Consider the following 18986-nt stretch of genomic DNA (forward strand, 5'->3'; position numbering starts at 1 on the left):
AGGGGCCCTGTTTCTGTGGGTAGCAGGATTTAGCCTGTCAGTTTTTTATGGAAACCACTGGATTGTCTAAAAGCATAGCCTGAACTTGAATTGACTTTCTGGGGACTAGCCAAAGTCTAAATCTGGTATGGAGTTCATATAGTGATCAGCTGACCAAATGTTAACTTCTCAGCTTCCTTTAGCCAGGTTGTAGTAGCTGCCACTGCTGGGAGGCAAGAAAGCCACCTCTTAGCAGTTTGATCTAATTGTTTAGAGATATAAGCAACCACCTGAGTAAGGGGTCCCCAGTTTTTGAGCAAATACCCCAAAGATGATTCCCTTTATCTTATGAATGTAAAGGTCAAAGAGTTTAGCTAAATTTTAGAGAGCCAGAACAGGGGCCTGAAGTAATTGCATTTTCAGTTCTTGAAAGGTCTTTTTACATTCTGAATTGCATTAAAAAAAATCATCCTTTCTTTTTAATTTTTCATAGAGTCCCAGCTATTAGACCACAGTTAGGAATCCAGACGTGGCAAAACCCAGCCATCCCCGGACAAACCCCTAAGCTGTCTTCTAGTTTTAGGAGGGGCGAGGCTGCCAATGCTTTCTACACTTCTCTTACCTTCTGTAGGAATGAAGCCTAGGTAGGTCACCCTAGTGTGTGGTATTTGAGCCTTTTTCTTGGATACCTTATATCTTTTATCCCCCAGATGGTTCAAGGTGGTTACAGTATTTTTATCAAAGGCCTCCTCAGTAGGGCTGACGATCAGAATTTTGTCTACATTGGAGGAGGCTTGGTGTAGATCTTTTAGGTCTTTAGTTAAAGTCCATCCAAAGATGGTGGAGGAATTTTTGACCCTTTAAGGCAGGACTGCCTAGCAGTATTATTGTTTTCAATACATGTAAAGCATCTTTTAAATCTGATACAGAATTCCAGGTCCCAGGGGACAGTATAGTAACCAGCAGTGTGTAGTATTAAAGACTACTAGATGTATATCCTCGGTGGCTTCACTGATTACCCTGAGAGTCCTGTACCATATGTTATTTCCCACTGGGTGTCTTTATGAGTAGAATGGAGGTATTATATGCTGCTATACATGTTCTAATAAGGCCCTGGACAGTTAGGCCATGTGACAGGGCAGTACGGAACAAGACTTCCCAATGGAGGGGGTTCTGTTTTCTATTTGGCCATTTATATACACATTTTAGATGGATTATCATGAAACTGGCTCCTGCAGCTTATCCTACCCATCCCTGGGCTCAGACCTCAGATTTACTTCAAGGAGATTAACTTGCTCTGTCTGGGAAAGTTTGTCATCAGTCATTATTAACATTATTATCTTGTGCCCTTTGTCTAAGGGGACACCAATCTCCAATTTGTTTCCCATTAGGTGTATAGTAGCCCCCAATTTATTAAGATATCCCTTCCTGGCAGGAGTATGGGGTGTGTGGGAACACACATGAAGGAGTGGCTGAGCCTATGTTTGCCCACTTTACATTCTGATGGTCCTATGAATATCCATTCGTGAGCCTTTACTGACAGCCCCATAATTCTACATGTCTTGTGACTGAGTGTTCCTGATTTGATGTTCAGAACTGAGTAGGTAGAACCAGTGTCAACTAAGAATTTGACAGGCTTTCTCCCTCTGTCGAATGTCCACTGGGGCTCCTGGGGTCAGCTGGAGTGCCAGCTTAGCAGCTCCCTGCCCCCAACATTCTTTTGTCTGACATTCCCTTCCCATGACTCAAGATAAGTGGTAGTATAGATTTGGAGGCACTACCTGTAGCACCTGAAGGAATGCCAAAGATTTTCTGTTGACTCTTGATTGATTTCCCTAATCTTATTCCAATGCACAGGTTTCTTTCCTACAGAAACACTCCTGAGTCAGGGGGTGATACCCAGAAACTTCCAGTTCTGCAGAATGCACCCTAATGAGCTATCCTTCCATATGGCAGACATTTGGTTCCCCATAACTTAGATGTTCTGTTTTGGGTTTGTTTCAAACTATCAAGGGGAGCAGTTGAAGTGATTTGCTGGCACACAAATTCCACATGATTTGACATAAAAAGACTACAACTACTACTAAGACTTCCAGTTCAGGAAATTTGGAACCAGCACCCAACTGTTAATGGATTCCTCAAAAGACTAAAATGGGAGGTGTCAAAATGGCATGGACTCCAATCTAACTGGGGGTTAGACTGACCCTTTTGAGTCAGTCCCCAATAATATTCCTGCCCCAAATCATTCAAGCCAATAAGAACGAGACCAAGTTAGATCAAAAGCAAAAGTAAGTTTTATTCTCTCATCAGAGAATGGAGATGTGTGAGACTGTGCTCTCAAGAACATCTTTCCCCAACAGGCCTGCTTTATAGGTACCTCATCAGTAGGAAAGAGTGTGGAGTTCTTAAGGTCAGGCCCAGCCATGCTGCCCATGGCTCCAGATCGTGGTGCCAGGTGCAGCATCTCTGCCCATGGTACCCTGCCACCATCTCAAATTGAGGCATCCTGCACAGCACTTCTGCACATGTTCTGCTGAGCTAAAGGATGAGGCACAGCCTTTTCACACTAGGAACTCTAGTCTGAAATGCTGGGTACAAGGCCTCTGCACAGGATATCATATAATCAAGTGAAACTAGACTAAGTACAAAGGAAAAGAAAAAGGTTAGACTTTATTACTCAGATTCTACTTGTATTTCTTGGGAATTGTTAATGGACTTTGCCAGTGACAGCCACCACTGTAAATAGCTCTGCTTCCACTGTTACTACAATTCTTAGTTTTCTATGAACCCACAATTCATGTCTGTTATAGATGCCAATAAGATAACTACCAAAAAAAAAAAAAGATCAAGAGAAGAAATATTTGGTAGCCCTTTTCATATACAGTATATAAATATCATAATAGTGATACTTCTATTGACAGTGTTTGGAGCTTGAAAGATCAGTGAGAAATACAAATATAAATAACAAAAGAACAAAGAATAAATAAGCATGCTGCTGCTGCTGCTAAGTTGCTTCAGTCGTGTTCGACTCTGTGCGACCCCATAGACGGCAGCCCACCAGGCTTCCCCGTCCCTGGGATTCTCCAGGCAAGAACACTGGAGTGGGTTGCCATTGCCTTCTCCAGTACATGAAAGTGAAAAGTGAAAGTGAAGTCGCTCAGTCGTGTCCGACTTTTTGCGACCCCATGGACTGCAGCCCACCAGGCTCCTCCGTCCATGGGATTTTCTAGGCAAAAGTACTGGAGTGAGGTGCCATTGCCTTCTCCGATAAATAAGCATACATTATAATAAAACAGTAAGTGTATGCGTGCATGCTCAGTTGTGTTCAACTCTTTTCAACGCCGGGAACTGTAGCACACCAGCTCCTCTTTCCATGAGATTTCCCAGGCAAGAATACTGGAGTGGGTTGCCATTTCTTCTCCAGGGATCTTTCCAACCCAGGGACTGCACCCAAGCTGGAAGGTGGATTCTTTACCACTGAGCCACCCAGAAAGCTCAATAAGTATGTGATAAAACACAAAGTAAAATAAGTGCTAAGTAACAAGCCTAAATAACACGAATAATTATTTACATGAAAACATGCTACAAAATTTCTTTTTGCAAAAAAGGAGTTTTAATTCAATCTGTAAATATGTTATTAATGTATTCATAAATCAATTCTGACAGAATATACTGATGGGTAAAATAAAGCATCAACAATTTATTGGGTTGTCCAGTAAGTTTGTTTGGGTTTTTCCATACAATCATACAGAAAAACCCAAATGAACTTGGCCAACCCAATGCTTCTTGTCTAGGATGTTCAGGGTCATGCATGAGATGTTTCTTATTATCGTCTACAGTAAGCTTGATTTCCCTAAGTAATTGCTTTCAAATGGAACACACAGAAATATTTAAGTTCTCCTATGTTTTTAACAAGACATGTTGTACTATACCAATATCTGGGCTTACAGTATCCAGTGGGCTAGCAGATGGTATACTGATTCTACTTCCTGCAACTGGCAGCAGAAGCAAAGGGCTGCCATGTTTCTGAGACGTCCCTTTTCCCAAAGATCCTATGCCTACCAATTAAAGGAGTTATAACTCTAGATATTTCTGATCCCTCCTTCCCCTCAGGAATCCATAAGTTTAAAGGCCAGATCCTACACAGCCAAGAGTACAAGATCCCAGCAGGCTTTCAGGACAAACGCGTCTTAGTGATCGGTCTTGGAAACACCGGAGGAGACATTGCAGTGGAGCTCAGTCGAACCGCAGCTCAGGTACACCATCTCTGAATCTGCACTCCCACCCCTAGCATCACTTCTGGCATCCGGAAGGTGGTATTCAAGGGTATAAAACAAACTGGCCAAAATATGTGGAAATTATGTGGAACTGCTGAATTCCACATTTGCTAAATTATGTGGAAACAGAGTAAATGGGAAAAGAAAACCTTGAAAATCCATAAAGCCTTTCGTGATGCATGCGTTACAGAACTGCACCATCTCCAAGAAGGGTCGAGGAGAACTGTATGGATGCCAAACCACTAGGCATTTTTCAGAGGCGCTCCTGGAACAAGGTCAAAGGGGCAAATTGCTCCGCCCACACCAACTGTCTTTCTTTTACACACTCTCAGTATTCCGGAAAAACTCCCACATACAGAGAAAGGGGAGTTTGGTTTCTGAACATCTCTTCAATTAGGAGCAGATTTATACTTTGTTTTGAGGTAAAAGCACCTCTTACTTTGCCCAAGATGTATACATAATGATTTTAGAAATCCCAAGCATAGGTTCACCAATTAGAAATCTACTCCACTTTATCATAAGTTATAGGACAATGATTAGATGTGGAAATAGTAGATTTTTATTTAATTCAGCTAATATTGCTATCTTAAAACTCACTTGAAATTCCATGTTATTTATGTAAAAAATTGCCAGATAAACAGCATGTATCTACTATTCTTTAAACATGATGAGAATATTTAACTGATACATAGATTAGTCAAAGTGATTTATGAAAACAATGACAGCGGTTGGAATAACTAGTCATTTGTAGGTAGTGTTAGTCACTCAGTCATGTCCTACTCTTTGCAACCCCATGGACTGTAGACCACCAGGCTCTTTTGTCCATGGAATTCTCTAGGCAAGAACACTGGAGCAGGCTGCCATTCCCTTCTCCAGGGTATCTGCCTGACCCAGGTATCTAACCTGGGTCTCCTGCATTGCTGGCAGATTCTTTACCAACTGAGTCACCAGGGAAGCCCAGTCATTTGTAGATCTGTGTACAAATTCACTAGTCCTCTGTTGTTATAAGACTAGAATGTTATAAAACCATTTGAAATATATTGAAGAAAAATACTACAAAATGATGTACATGTATTTAGCCTTCTTGCCTTGTTTTTAGGTACTTCTCAGTACTAGAACTGGTACCTGGGTTATCAACCGCTCTTCAGATGGGGGCTACCCACTTAATATGATGGTTACAAGAAGACACCATAATTTTATTGCACAAGTTCTGCCCTCCTGTATTCTGAAGTGGATTCAAGAGAGGCACCTCAATAAAAGATTTGACCATGCGAATTACGGACTAAATATTACTAAGGGGTATTTGATTATATTTTTAATTAATGGTAAAGTTATTTAATCAATATTTCTCATTCTCTTTAATTCAGAACTTAAAATGTTCAATAATTGTGACTTTGCCTTTGTTTATCCTTTTCTAAGCTTATTTTCTTAAGACAATGTCCATCAGTACCACAGGAGGTCTTGAATTAGGAGTATTCTCTGTCTGGTAGCAGACTAGTAAACGAAGAAAATGAAGGATGGAAACTTTATTTCCATCCTTATTTCCAGTTTGAAAATCAGGATTAAATTGGCCTTGAGTGTTCTCAGGTTGGCTACCATTCACAAGTAAATGAGAGCACCAGTGAGTACACATGGCCAGTTCTCACTGACCTTTAATAAATGTCCACACTGGCTGAATGATTAGAGGTATGAATTGCCAAAAGGAATTCCTAGAATTATATATATTAATATACATCTGTATAGACCTACACATTGGCAAGGAAAAAGAAAACCTTGGAAATGCATATAAAGTTGTGATTTTTATTAAATGCTTGACCCAAATAATTTTTTCTTTGGTAAGATGGCTTTCACTTATAGAAAAAAATGAATAACAATGAATGATTCAATATATAAATTTTATAGACATCATGTCTGCTGCAATTAGGTAGAATGATGCTCATAATGAAAATATGAAAATGTTCATAATGAAAATATGTTCACTATGAAAATCCATTAGTAAATAGATATAATTTTTTTAATTCAAAAAGTTTTTTGCAATTTCCTCTTTGCCAAATGTCAATCTTTTGAGGGTTGGGTGATGTGAGATCCAAAAATGATTATCAAATGGATTGTCATATACTTGATCCTGACATTGCTCCAGAAATTAATTCCAAGAGAGAGAGAATTTTAAACCCCACAGGAAACAATAGGTTTAGTCAATTTCTACATGCCTTCTACTGGGAGCAGGAAAACAAAACTTGTTATAGAAACAGCAAATGACAACTTGAGAACTGACACTTGCTGTCAAGTGACAACTTAAGAACAGACAACTTTGAATTAGACATTGGTCAATTTACTCCCTTGACTTGGCAGATAATTATTTTGAACTGACTAAATAAATCATTTGCTAGTGTCTCATAAATATAGCTACAGTGAATAATTTTCTCCTCTGTGTCAAAGGAAAAAACCAAAAAAGATTGTGAATGATGAGCTGCCAACCTGTATCCTCTGTGGGACAGTCACTATTAAAACCAGCGTGAAGGAGTTTACAGAAACCTCTGCTGTCTTTGAAGACGGGACAGTGGAAGAAAACATCGATGTTGTGATCTTCACTACAGGATACACATATTCTTTTCCCTTTTTTGAAGAGCCTCTCAAAACCCTTTGTACAAAGAAGATATTCCTATATAAGCTGGTCTTTCCCTCAAACCTAGAGAAGACAACATTAGCTATGATTGGCTTCATCAGCCTTACAGGATCCATCTTAGCAGGCACAGAGCTCCAAGCGCGATGGGCCACAAGAATATTCAAAGGTACCTGGACTCCACTTAAAGCCCAATGTGAACAACTGAGTCTTGAAATCAGTCCCTTGAAATTTATCTAAAATCCAACAAATGTGAGCTAAAGTACCATAAAATATCCCAAAAAAATTTAATGAAGAATTAATTTTGTATGTGACTGTGCTTGTATCACTAATGTGAGTGGAAAAAGAGGATTTGACTCTGTGGATAGGATAAATCTGGAGAACAGAATAATCACACTTCTCAGAGTAGCTGAGGAAGTACTCAGGATCCCATTTTATTCTGCTGTAGTCGAATCAAATCTAGTCTAGTCTATTTACTCCTGTCTTTCCATTTATCACTAGCAGTAGAGTTTTATATTGCCTCTTAAGAAATATATTGAGAGTAATATACCCTGTGAATAAAGTTGGGGTCTCAGAAGATAGTGACTTTTAAGAAATGCCCATAAAAACTGTAGACACTGGGCACTAACGGCTGTCAGTTATCACTGTCAGAACACAGGTGACAGAGTCAGGGCTGCCAGAGTCCAACCCCAGTCCAATCCCAACTCACTAGCTTTGCAAGAACCTCTTTAAATCTCAGCCCCTTTGTTAAAATGGGAATAATAAAACCTCTTTCATAAGGGTTTTGTAAAATGAATAATGTCTACAAAGCAATTAACACAGTACTTGGCACAGAGTAAATGCTCATTAACTGATAGCTGTCATTCTTACTTTTCCTATTGTTATCACACCTCTCCAGGGCAAGTTTTAGATTCGTAAGCATTGTAAAGAATTGGGTTTGTATTATTACATTTGTAAAAATATAAACAATAATCACAGTTGAGCCAATAATTTGTCCTTTAGCAGAATTCTGCCCTTAATAATAAAAATCACCAACAATTTATAAATACCATATAATACAGTATCAAGTAGTACTGACTTCTCTCACGCTGCACAAATGTAGTGTATATCAACTATATTTTAAAATGTTCTCCTAAATTGACAGACATGGTATTTTAATGGGGTGGTGGGGGGAGGTGGAGTGAAAGGAGGAGAAAGTGATTAGGAATCTCATTTATTTGTATTACACAAAAAATTCCATGGCCTTTTATTAAACTATCCAAATGTTTATTTAAGGCAAATTAAAGTGCTTTTATGGCATTTTCCAATTATATTAAAAACACAGAAGACTCTTAAGTACCTGGGTTTTTTGGGGCGGGGATTAATTATTTTTTTTAATTGGAGAATAATTGTTTTACAATGTTGTGTAGGTTCCGCCATACAACACTATGAGTCAGCCATACTCATACTATGAGTATACGTATATTCTCTCCCTCTTGAGCCTCCCTCCCACCCCCCCAACCCCATCCCACCCCTCTAGGTTGTCACAGAGCACCAAGATGAGTGCCAGTTTCCACTAGCAAATTCCCACTAGCAATCTACATTTTACATACGGTAATATATGTTTCAGTGCTATTCTCTCAATTCGTCCCACCCTCTTCCCCTGCTGTGTCCACAGCTCTGTTCTCTATGTGTCCCTATTCCTACTCCAAAAATAGTTTCATCGGTACCATTTTTCTAGATTCCATATATATGACTTAATATATGATATTTGTTTCTCTCTTTCTGACTTACTTCACTCTGTATAACAGGTTTCAGGTTCATCCACCTGGGTTGGGATGACCCCCTGGAGGAAGGCATGGCAATCCACTCCACTATTCTTGCCTGGAGAATCCTATGGATAGAGGAGCCTGGTGGGCTACAGTCCAAGGGTCACAAGAGTCAGACATGACTGAAGCAACTTAGCATGCACACATGCACCTCACTAGAACTGATGCAAAGTCATTCTTTTTCATGGCTGAGTAATATTCCATTGTATATATGTACCACAACTTCTGTATCCATTCATCTGCCAATGGACATCTAGTTTGCTTCCATGTCCTAGCTATGGTAAATAGTGCTGCAGTGAACATTGGGGTACATGGATACATGTGTCTTTTTGAATTATATTACCTGGGTTTTTAAAGTATTTTATAATGAGCTCAAAAATGCTTATGAGAATGATAGAGCTGACAAAACAAACCTTGATTAGACCACACCACAGTAGTGACTTCATGCATCTCCAGAGACCCTGCAAGAGACCAGGTACCACCAAGTTAAGTCTTTACAGCTTTATACAGGATACAATGATCCCAGTGGCAAGTACACTCCAGGGCTAAGTCAGAGCTTTCTCATGTAGATTCATAAGTACCCAGGTTAAGTGAGTTCAGAGAGGGATTTTACCTCCAGAAAATTATCCTCTGTGCTCTATTCCCATTCTGTACTGTGTGCTGTGCTAAGTCGCTCAGTCCTGTCTGACTCTTTGTGACCCTGGGGACTATAGCCTGCTAGGCTCCTCTGTCCATGAAGTTCTCCAGGCAAGAATACCAGAGTGGGTTGCCATGCCTTCCTCCAGGGAATCTTCCGACCCAGGGATCAAACCCACATCTCTTGTGGCTCCTGCATTGCAAGCAGATTCTTTACCACCTTGGGAAAGCCCCAATCCTATTCTAAGCTTCTGCAATCACATGTTCTGAGGTTGGAGCAGTGGGAGGCCAGAAATGAGGGGGAAGAGAACTCAAAGGAAGAACCACATGTGACTTTGGTGATGTTTCTGGCTTTTCTCACAGGACTCTGTAAGATACCACCATCTCAAAAACTGATGGCTGAGGCCATGAAGAAGGAGCAGCTCATAGAAAGGTATGAAATATACCCTGCTACAGGGAAAATTTACCATTATATTCCATTACAAAACATTTTTTTTCAATATAAAGGCCACTCCTAGGGAAGCAGTGGGGCAGGTTAGAAATAATTGCATTATGAGCCAAAAGAATATATTTTTAGTGCTAACTCTTCCACCAGCTAGATTTGTGGTCCAGTGGTTAAGACTCCATGCTTTCACTGCAGGGGGCATGAGTTCAGTCTCTGGTCAGGGAACTGAGATCCCTGCATGCCACACAGTGCTGTCAACAAAAAAAATTGATTTTTGGCTTTAGATGATGTGCCTGGTGGGGACATCAGGTCACCTCAGCAGAACACAGAACCTGGCCCTAGACAATGGCCATCCTTTGTTTACTTGGCCCCAAACCCTGTTCTCTTTGTTCTCCTACTTCTCAGGCTATTCTTTCTCTGTATTTACAAGTGTCTCTTCTTCCTCACTCCTAAACATTGGTGAACCCCAACCTTAATTCTCAAACCTCTTCTTACTTCTGTTAACACTAGTGGGTGACCTCCCCAGGCCTATAGCTTTAAATGACATCATGTACTCATGGCTCCCAAACTTGGGTCTTTAACCCAGATCTCTCCTTGGAACTCCAAATCCTAAACCAACTCCCTCTAGGTATCTCCACTTAGATAGGTAATAGGTATCTCAAAATTTTTAAAAAACATTTTATTTATGTATTTGGCTGCCTCAGGTCTTCACTGTGGCACACAGGATCTTCATTGCATCATATGAGATCTTTTGCTGTGGCACGTGGGCTTTGTTGCTCTGTGACTTGTGGTATCTTAGTTCCCTGACCAGGGACTGAACCCATGTCCCCTGCTTTGCAAGGCAGATTCTTAACCACTGGACCACCAGGGAAGTCCTGGTATCTCCAATTTAACATGTCTAGAAACTAACCACCAACCTCCACCTGCACATGGGCTACTCTGAGACTTTCCCCATCTCGGTCGATGGCTACTTATTGCAGTTGAACGTCAAAAACCTTGGAGTGATCTTTTCTCCTCTTTTTCTTTCACATCCTCAGCAAATACTGTTAACTCTTACCTTCAGATAAATTCAGAATCCAGACCCCTCTCACACCCTGGCTTCTAACCACCCCAGAACAGGCCACTGTGGTCTCTCACCAGGACAAATATACAAAAATCTATTATAAAATTTAAAATGTATCAAAACTTGCACACATAAACACAGATCATACATTGTGCCATTCACAAGCAAGAGAAATATAAACAAGTGTAAAGCATGCATGTGTGCTCAGTCACTCAGTCGTGTCTGACTCTTTGTGACCCCATAGACTGCATCCCTCCAGGCTCCTCTGTCCATGGGATTATCCCGGCAAGAATACTGGAGTGGGTTGTCATTTCCTCTTCTTGGGGATCTTCTCAACCCAGGGGTCAAACCCGTGTTTTCTGCATTGGCAGGCAGACTCTTTACCACTGAGCCACGTGGGAAGCCCAAACAGTGTAAAGATGCAGCGTTAAATCATAGCAGCATCAAATTACCTGTAGCACTACTGCAGTAGTTTCATTGCTCCCCTCCTTTGCTATTGTGATGAGCCCAGGTGTTTCACCTAGCTGCTTAGTATGTCATATGACACTAATCATCCCTGCATGAACAGTTCATCTCTCCAGCAAATTTCGTATCACAGTAAAAAGTGATCTCTCACATTCCTCATGTATTTTCCATCGTGATTAGTGCAATAATGTAAACCTTGAATCACAACACGGGACCCATTAGAGTGCCACAAGTGATGCTGGAAGTGCTCCCAAGAAGCAGGAAAAAGTCCCGAATTTACAAGAAAAAGCTGAATTGCTTGACATGTACTATAGACTGAGGTCTGCAGCTACAGTTGCCTGTCATTTCACAATAAATGAATTCAGCATAAGGACCATTATAAAAAAGAATATTTGTGAAGCCATCACTGTACCTGTGCTAGCAGGCATGAAAACCTTGCACTTTTTCTGAAATACTTTTTTATCTTGTGTTGAAAATGCAGTTAGCATTTACCAACATGTATCTGTCTACTTTCTCTTGTTTAAAAAAAGAAAAAAAAAACTTAAAAAAATGGGGTTATAGAAGGTCAGCAAAGGGTGGGTTTGAGATGTTTGGGTGGGTTAAGTGGGCATTTTGACAACATGGCTTCTTCTTTGGCATGTTTAATTGTGATGTTTAACGGACATCCTTGCAGTTTAAGATGACACTTTTAAAATAAAATTCTCTCCTAATGATGACTTGAGCCCTGCCACTCATGGGAGAATCAGCAGAACCTGTAGGATCTTATTTGCAATTGACATTCTCTATTGTAATTTTGTTCCTGTTTATTTTTAAATTTTTCTTTTTGTTTCACTGGAAAGGAAAGATGATGCTCAGTTTTAAACGTTAAAAGTGTACAAGTTGCTTTGTTACAATAAAACTAAATGTGTACACACACACAAAAAAAAGAAAATGCAGCTTTTATGTGTGTGCAGGATTGCTATAAGAAAGGCATACTTATAGACTTTTATAGATTTGAAAAATAGTGAAGTCATTATATGACAACTGAAAGCAAAAGAAACGTGCAGAAGTGTTTAATGCTAGAGAAGGATGGTTTCCTGATTTTAGAAAGCAGGGTCTTTAAAAAAAAGTCAAGATAACAGGAGGAGCAGCTTCTGTTGACCAAGAGGAAGCAGACAGAGTTCCAAGATGCCGTTAAGACAGTCACTGGAGAAAAAGGATATCTGCCTGAAACGGTGTTTAATGCAGACAAAAGTGCCCTATCCTGGGGATGGCGGATAGCAGAATGCCACAAAGGACATTTATTATTAAAGAGGAAAACTGAGCATGAGAATTTAAGGCAGGAAAGCATAGGCTAACTCTCCATTCATGTGTAAATGCAGTCGGGTTTATGGTCATGATAGTTGTTCAGTCGTGTCTGAACACACCTGCCAGGCTCCTCTATCCATGGAATTCTCCAGACAAGAATACTGGAGTAGGTTGCCATTCCTTTCTCAAGGGGGGATTCACAGTCACGACTGCCCTTAACTGTAAAACTGCTAACCCCCCAGCCTTGAAGGGAAAAGATAAATACCAGCTACCCATCTTTTCATTGTACAACAAGAAGGCGTGGACAATGACAACCCTTTTTCTGGATTAGTTCCTTCACTGCTCTGTCCCTAAAATCAGAAAGTACCTTGCCAATAAGTGACTGTCTTTAAAAGTTCTTTTGATATTGGATAATCCCCTGGCCACCCAGAACACAAAGCATCTGAAGTGCTCTATGGAAATGATTGTCAGTGCTATGGTAGAGAATCCCAATAGAGAAAATATCATGAAAGCCTGGAAGGATTACACCTTTGAAGATGCCATCGTGGTTATATAAAAAGCTATGAAAGCCACCAAGCCTGAAACAATAAATTCCTGCTGGAGAAAACTACGTCCAGATGTTGTGTGTGACTTTGCAGGGTTTACAACAAAACCAGTCAAGGAAATCATGAAACAGATTGTAGATATTGGGGGGGGGGGGGAAGGTGGGAGTGAAGGGTTTCGGTTCAGTTCAGTTCAGTCACTCAGTCGTGTCTGACTCTTTGCGACCCCATGAATTGCAGCATGCCAGGCCTCCCTGTCCATCACCAACTCCTGGAGTTCAAGATAAGGATTTTAGAGAAATTTGAGAGCTAATAGACCCCACGCCAGAGGAATTAACAGAAGACAATTTGATAGGGGGATGAGTGCTTCCAAACCAGGGCAAGAGGCTGAGGAAGAAGACATAGGAGAAGCAGTGCCAGAAAGCAAATTGACATCAGACAATCTGGCAAAAGGATTCCAGTTATTTAAGACTGATTTTGACTTCTTTTACAGCATGGACCCTTCTATAATACAGGCAATGAAACTACAGCAAATGATGGAAGAAAAATTGGTATCATATAGAAACATTTTTAAGAGAAGTGAAAAAGCAAAAAAGTCAGACAGAAATTACAGTGTATTGCCATAAAGTTGGAGAAGGCAATGGCACCCGACTCCAGTACTCTTGCCTGGAAAATCCCATGGACTGAGGAGCTTGGTGAGCTGCAGTCCATGGGGTCGCTAAGAGTCGGACACGACTGAGCGACTTCACTTTCACTTTTCACTTTCATGCATTGGAGAAGGAAATGGCAACCCACTCCAGTGTTCTTGCCTGGAGAATCCCAGAGACGGTGGAGCCTGGTGGGCTGCCGTCTACGGGGTCGCACAGAGTCAGACACGACTGAAGCGACTTACCAGCAGCAGCAGCAGCCATAAAGTTACACAAGTATTTCCGTAAAGTCACACCACATGTGCCTGTCTCTGCAGCCTCCCCTTCCACCTCCTCACCTCTTTCCTCTCTGCCACCCTGAGACAGCAAGATCAACCCCTTATCTTCCTCCTCCTCAGCCTACTAAATGTGAAGATGACAAGGATAAAGACCTTTATGATGATCCACTTCCTCTTAATGAATAGTAAATAATCATCATGCCCCACTGTTAATAGATTTATCTGTTGTATATGTGTCTTAATGTGAAAATCTAAAACCTGCACAGCAAGAACTGAATGAGAAGTTTTTGTGTCATCATCGTCATCACTGCTTAAGTATTTATCATATAGAACTTCATGTGTGAGACTTGTAGGGAGTGGATAGCCCATCCTTACATAGGCATAAGGTGAGTGACATGTACAGTAATATAAAATTAATAATGTGTTAGCTTTCTTATTGGTTTCTAACTTTGCTTTCAAAGAATTATATTACTATACAATACGCCTCTTTCTTTCATATTTGGAGAAACAGTCCATCAGCACAGGTAAGTGGGTTTTTTTTAATGTAACAATGTTTCCAATACTGTACTATGAATATGACTATAATACCATATATCATAAAAACTTTATAATGATTATTCATTATTATGTAGGCTAGGCTTCCATGAAACAATCATATTGCTACTGCTTCTTCATTATCAATGTATGATTCATTATACTTGTAAATCAATATGAATTTCTTCTTCACATTATCTTTTCATTTTTGATGTCCAGTGTTAGGAATACAAATAACATCTACAGTGTTTTGTATCATATAAGACAATATTGATGTAGGTACTGATAGATGATTCATCTTATAAACAGACAATATAAACTTATGGTATTGATGAGTACAGTACGGTACTGTAAATAAATTTTCTCTTTCTTATGATTTTCTTAATATCATTTTCTTTTCTCACTTTAAGAATACAGCATAGGATCATATAACATACACAATATGTGTTAACCTGTTTATGCTATCAGTATGGCCTTTAGTTTACTAATAATTTATTAGTAGTTAGGTTTGAGGGGAATCAAGTTTCACTTAGATTTTCAACTATATGGGGGATTGATACCCCTAACCCCCTCATTGTTCAAGGGTCAACTGTACTCACATCTGTGTCATGTTCAGTTCTGCTACACCAAGTATGATCCTCTCAACTCACAATTAACATCAATAAAAATAATTCAGGTGGTTATATATGTGATGCTTTCTGATCATGTTTATTTGTTCAATAACTGTGGTATCTGGACTGATCTGATTTTACCCTCATATCAAATTCAAGAACCTGAAACATTGTTTAAAGCTCCTCTTCACATCATCTTCTTCTGACATCTCCTTTAACAAAATTAATTACACTCACAAATACCCTATGCAAATAAACTCCTTTTACTTTTTCTCCCCAACACAGGAAAACATTCCCAACTTGGTTTGACGCCAATAGAAAGAAACAAAATGGTGGGAGGTGGAGAAACTCATAACTTGAAAATCAAGTGATCCATCTTCTTCCCTCTCAGGGGTTTGATGAAAGATCCCGGTGCAGACAAAATTGACTACATTTCCTACATGGATGACCTCGCTTCCTTCATAGGCGTAAAGCCCAACATCCCACTCCTGTTCATCAAGGATCCCAGACTAGCATGGGAAGTTTTCTTTGGACCATGTACTCCTTACCAGTATCGCCTCATGGGCCCCGGGAAATGGGATGGAGCCCGAAATGCCATCTTGACCCAGTGGGACAGGACACTGAAACCCTTAAAAACTCGAACCATTCCTGGTTCCTTCAAACCTGCCTCCATGTCACATTATTTGAAAGCCTGGGGGGCACCTATACTGCTTGCTTCCTTTCTACTGATCTACAAATCTTCAATTTTTTTGAAATTGGTGCCAGAAAAACTACAGGACAGGTTATCCCCTTAATTAATAAGTATTTGGTGAGGATAAATCTGATGGGTTATGAGGATTGTACCCAGTCATATTAATTCTGTTCCCAAATATCTTGTGTTTTTCCCCTCTCCTCTCCAACATAGCTGTTATCATACAAGTTTAGGTCTAATCATCTCTTACCTTAATTACTGTTCTATCTTCCTCTCAAGTCTCAGTACCTCCTTTCTTGCCTCCTTTACTTAAGCAGTTGTTCTCAAATAAAAAATACTGTCATCGTTTCCATCAAGATCTTGGTAGGGACAAGACAGAACTCAAATTAGCTAATTTGTGGAAACTTTAATGTAAAGATTATGTCCAATGGTTTGAGCAGAGTGTAGGAAAATCATAAGTAGAATGAAATACTCCCAGACTAGTAACCGTGAGATGCTTTTACCATCCATAGTTTTTCTAATGAGGCAAAGGGAGAACAAATATGAATAAGAGAGTGAGATTATGTGGAGAGGACCACCTCTCAAGAGCTGTGATCTCCAGCTCACCACTGAAGGCAGTCCATGGTGACCCCAAAAGAACAGAGCTAGGGAAATTCATTGCCTAATCTTACGTTCTTCCCTCCCTCTGATCTGCCCATGTTTCTCAATGGCCTAACCCAACCAAAATTCAGAAGGCAAGGTTACTGACTATTGTGGATTTAATTGCATTCATTCCCCCCCAAAATATAGTCAAGTTCTAACCTCTGGTACCTGTGAATGGTGCCACAGGTAACTTACTTGGAAATAGAAAGTGAAAGGAAGAAAGTGAAGTTGCTCAGTCATGTCCGACTCTTTGCGACCCCATGGACTGTAGCCTACCAGGTTCCTCCATCCATGGGATTTTCCAGGCAAGAATACTGGAGTGGGTTGCCATTGCAAATATACATAAGTTGGAAATAAGATCTTTGCAAATGTACATAAGTTGAGATCATACTGAAATAGGGTGAGCTAGATCCAATATAAAAAGAGGATCCTTATAAAAAGAGGATAAAGCTACTTCCTGGCAGTGTGGTGACTAAGACTCCAGGCTCCCAATGCAGGGGGCCCAGGTTTGATCCCTGGTCAGGGAATTAGATTCCATATGCCTCAACTGAAGATCTCACATACTGCAACTAAGACTCAGTGCAGCCAAATAATTTTTTCATAGAGAGAGAGAGGAAAAGACACAGAGACACAGTTACAGTAGAGAATACCATGTGAAGACAGGCAGAAGTTGGAATGATGCATCTACAAACTAAGGGTCGCCAAGCAAGCAAACACTCAAAGAGACACAGAACAGATTCTCTCTCAAAATCCACAGAGGGAAAAAAAGCCCTGCCAACAACAATTCCAGAATCCTACCCTCCAGAACTGTGAAAGAATAAGCCACCCACTTTGCTGTGGCACTCCTAGGATACGATACACCAACTGATGTTTCCTGTGGAGGTCAGCCTCCTAGGCCACAGGGCAGAGCAAAAGGTGATGGAGAGTGTGTGTGGAAGGACAACCAGAAAGGATCCAGAGCAGACATGTTGCTTTCCAGTTTAAAAATCCTTCAAAGTTTCTCCCTGGATTCGAGGTAATAAATTCCTTAGCCCTGAAGAGGAGACTCTTCCTGATCTGAGTCCATTTGCCCAGGTCACCAGAATCCTGGGCTGTAGCTACCCCTCCTCTTCAAAATCCTACCATCTAGTACTCATACCTCCTCACTTTGGCATAAGCTGTTGCCTTTTCCAGCTACTCAAATTCACACCTGTCTTTCTAGGGCAAGCTTGATTATCTCCCTTTGTGAAGCCTTCTCTGAGTCCCCAGAGCAGAGCTGATTGCCACTACATAATGACTGGGCTTCCCTGGTGGCTCAGATGGTGAAGAATCTGCTCACAATGCAGGAGATCCAGGTTCAATTCCTGGATTGGGAAGATTCCAGGAGAAGGGCATGGCAACTCACTCCAGTATTCTTGCCTGGAGAATTCCATGGACAGAGGAACCTGGGGGGCTACAGATCATGGGGTTGCAGAAGAGTTGCACATGACTGAGTAACTAACACTTTCACTTTCTTTCACTTTTCATGACTGCCATCTCACATACTACTCCATCATTGTTCTGTTGTTACTATAACATTAATGTAATTTTCTTTTTGTGTCCATCTCCAAATAAATGGTGGTGTTTTGAGAGGAACCATCATCTTGTTCAGCTAAAACACTGCCTGATAAAAATACTGCAAAATAAATATTTGATGACTAAACAGTGGCTTCACTGGCTGACATTCCTTGTCTCTCTTCCACCCACATTCTTTTCTTCTGCCAACTTGATAAATTACTTCAGACTACTTCAGCTCTGCAAACGAACAAGGACTGTCCACCAACATCTAATTTTATAAGACGATCCATGTGGCAGTCAGAATGTATACAACTGATCAGCAACTGGGAGCCAGGGGTACTGATGGAAAGCACTAACTGGATTCAACCTGGATTATAATCCCAGCTCTGCCATTAACTGTGAAGCTTTGATCAAGTTACTTAGCCTCTGTGAGCCTCAAGTGTCCTCATTTGGAAAATGAGGTGACAAGAAATATCACCTACCTCAAAAGTAAACATGAAGTGAGACAATATAGGGTGTTACTTACATAATAAATTAACTATTAACAGCTGAAGAGTTTGAAGACATTTTTAATTCTCTGAATTAAAGGATTTGAAAACTATGGCCTGGCTCTATTCCGTGTTGCCTAATCAGGGAGTCTGGCCTCTGCTGTTGGTGGATCACCTGGTGGGCCCTCCAGCGAGGATCCCGCTTGTGTCCCTGTGTCCCCTCTCCCCTCAAGACCTGAGTCCATTGCTGTCATTGCCGTGGCACCACTCACATGCTTCTCAGACAGACCTTCCAGGATGCAGCAAGCCAGTAATGCCAAAGGAAGAATTACTCTCCATCATTAGGAGTGGACCTCCTGACATAACTTGTTGATTGTGTCTCTAGGGTTTTATTGACAACAAGCCCTGGTCAAAGAAGCACCTAATTCCAGATC

General features: G+C 40.6%; 1 protein-coding gene across 2 annotated transcripts in view; it reads left to right on the plus strand.

The window, feature by feature from the left end:
* The window catches only part of FMO4 (flavin containing dimethylaniline monoxygenase 4), a 38918-nt gene extending 20709 nt beyond the window's left edge, over window positions 1–18209 (plus strand). The window contains exons 5-10 of one of the 2 annotated variants that reach the window (NM_001192230.1): window positions 4093–4235; window positions 5356–5555; window positions 5835–5843; window positions 6696–7048; window positions 9687–9756; window positions 15587–16180. In NM_001192230.1, coding sequence (NP_001179159.1) covers window positions 4093–4235; window positions 5356–5555; window positions 5835–5843; window positions 6696–7048; window positions 9687–9756; window positions 15587–15989 — 1178 coding nt within the window. In that variant the 3' untranslated portion in view covers window positions 15990–16180. Of the gene's footprint in view, window positions 1–4092; window positions 4236–5355; window positions 5556–5834; window positions 5844–6695; window positions 7049–9686; window positions 9757–15586 lie in introns of both variants that reach the window. The other variant, XM_010813220.4, reaches the window with a different exon arrangement.
* Window positions 18210–18986: the final 777 nt, after the last annotated feature.

The sequence above is a fragment of the Bos taurus genome, chromosome 16 (genome assembly GCF_002263795.3).
Source record: "Bos taurus isolate L1 Dominette 01449 registration number 42190680 breed Hereford chromosome 16, ARS-UCD2.0, whole genome shotgun sequence".
Lineage (NCBI taxonomy): Eukaryota > Metazoa > Chordata > Mammalia > Artiodactyla > Bovidae > Bos > Bos taurus.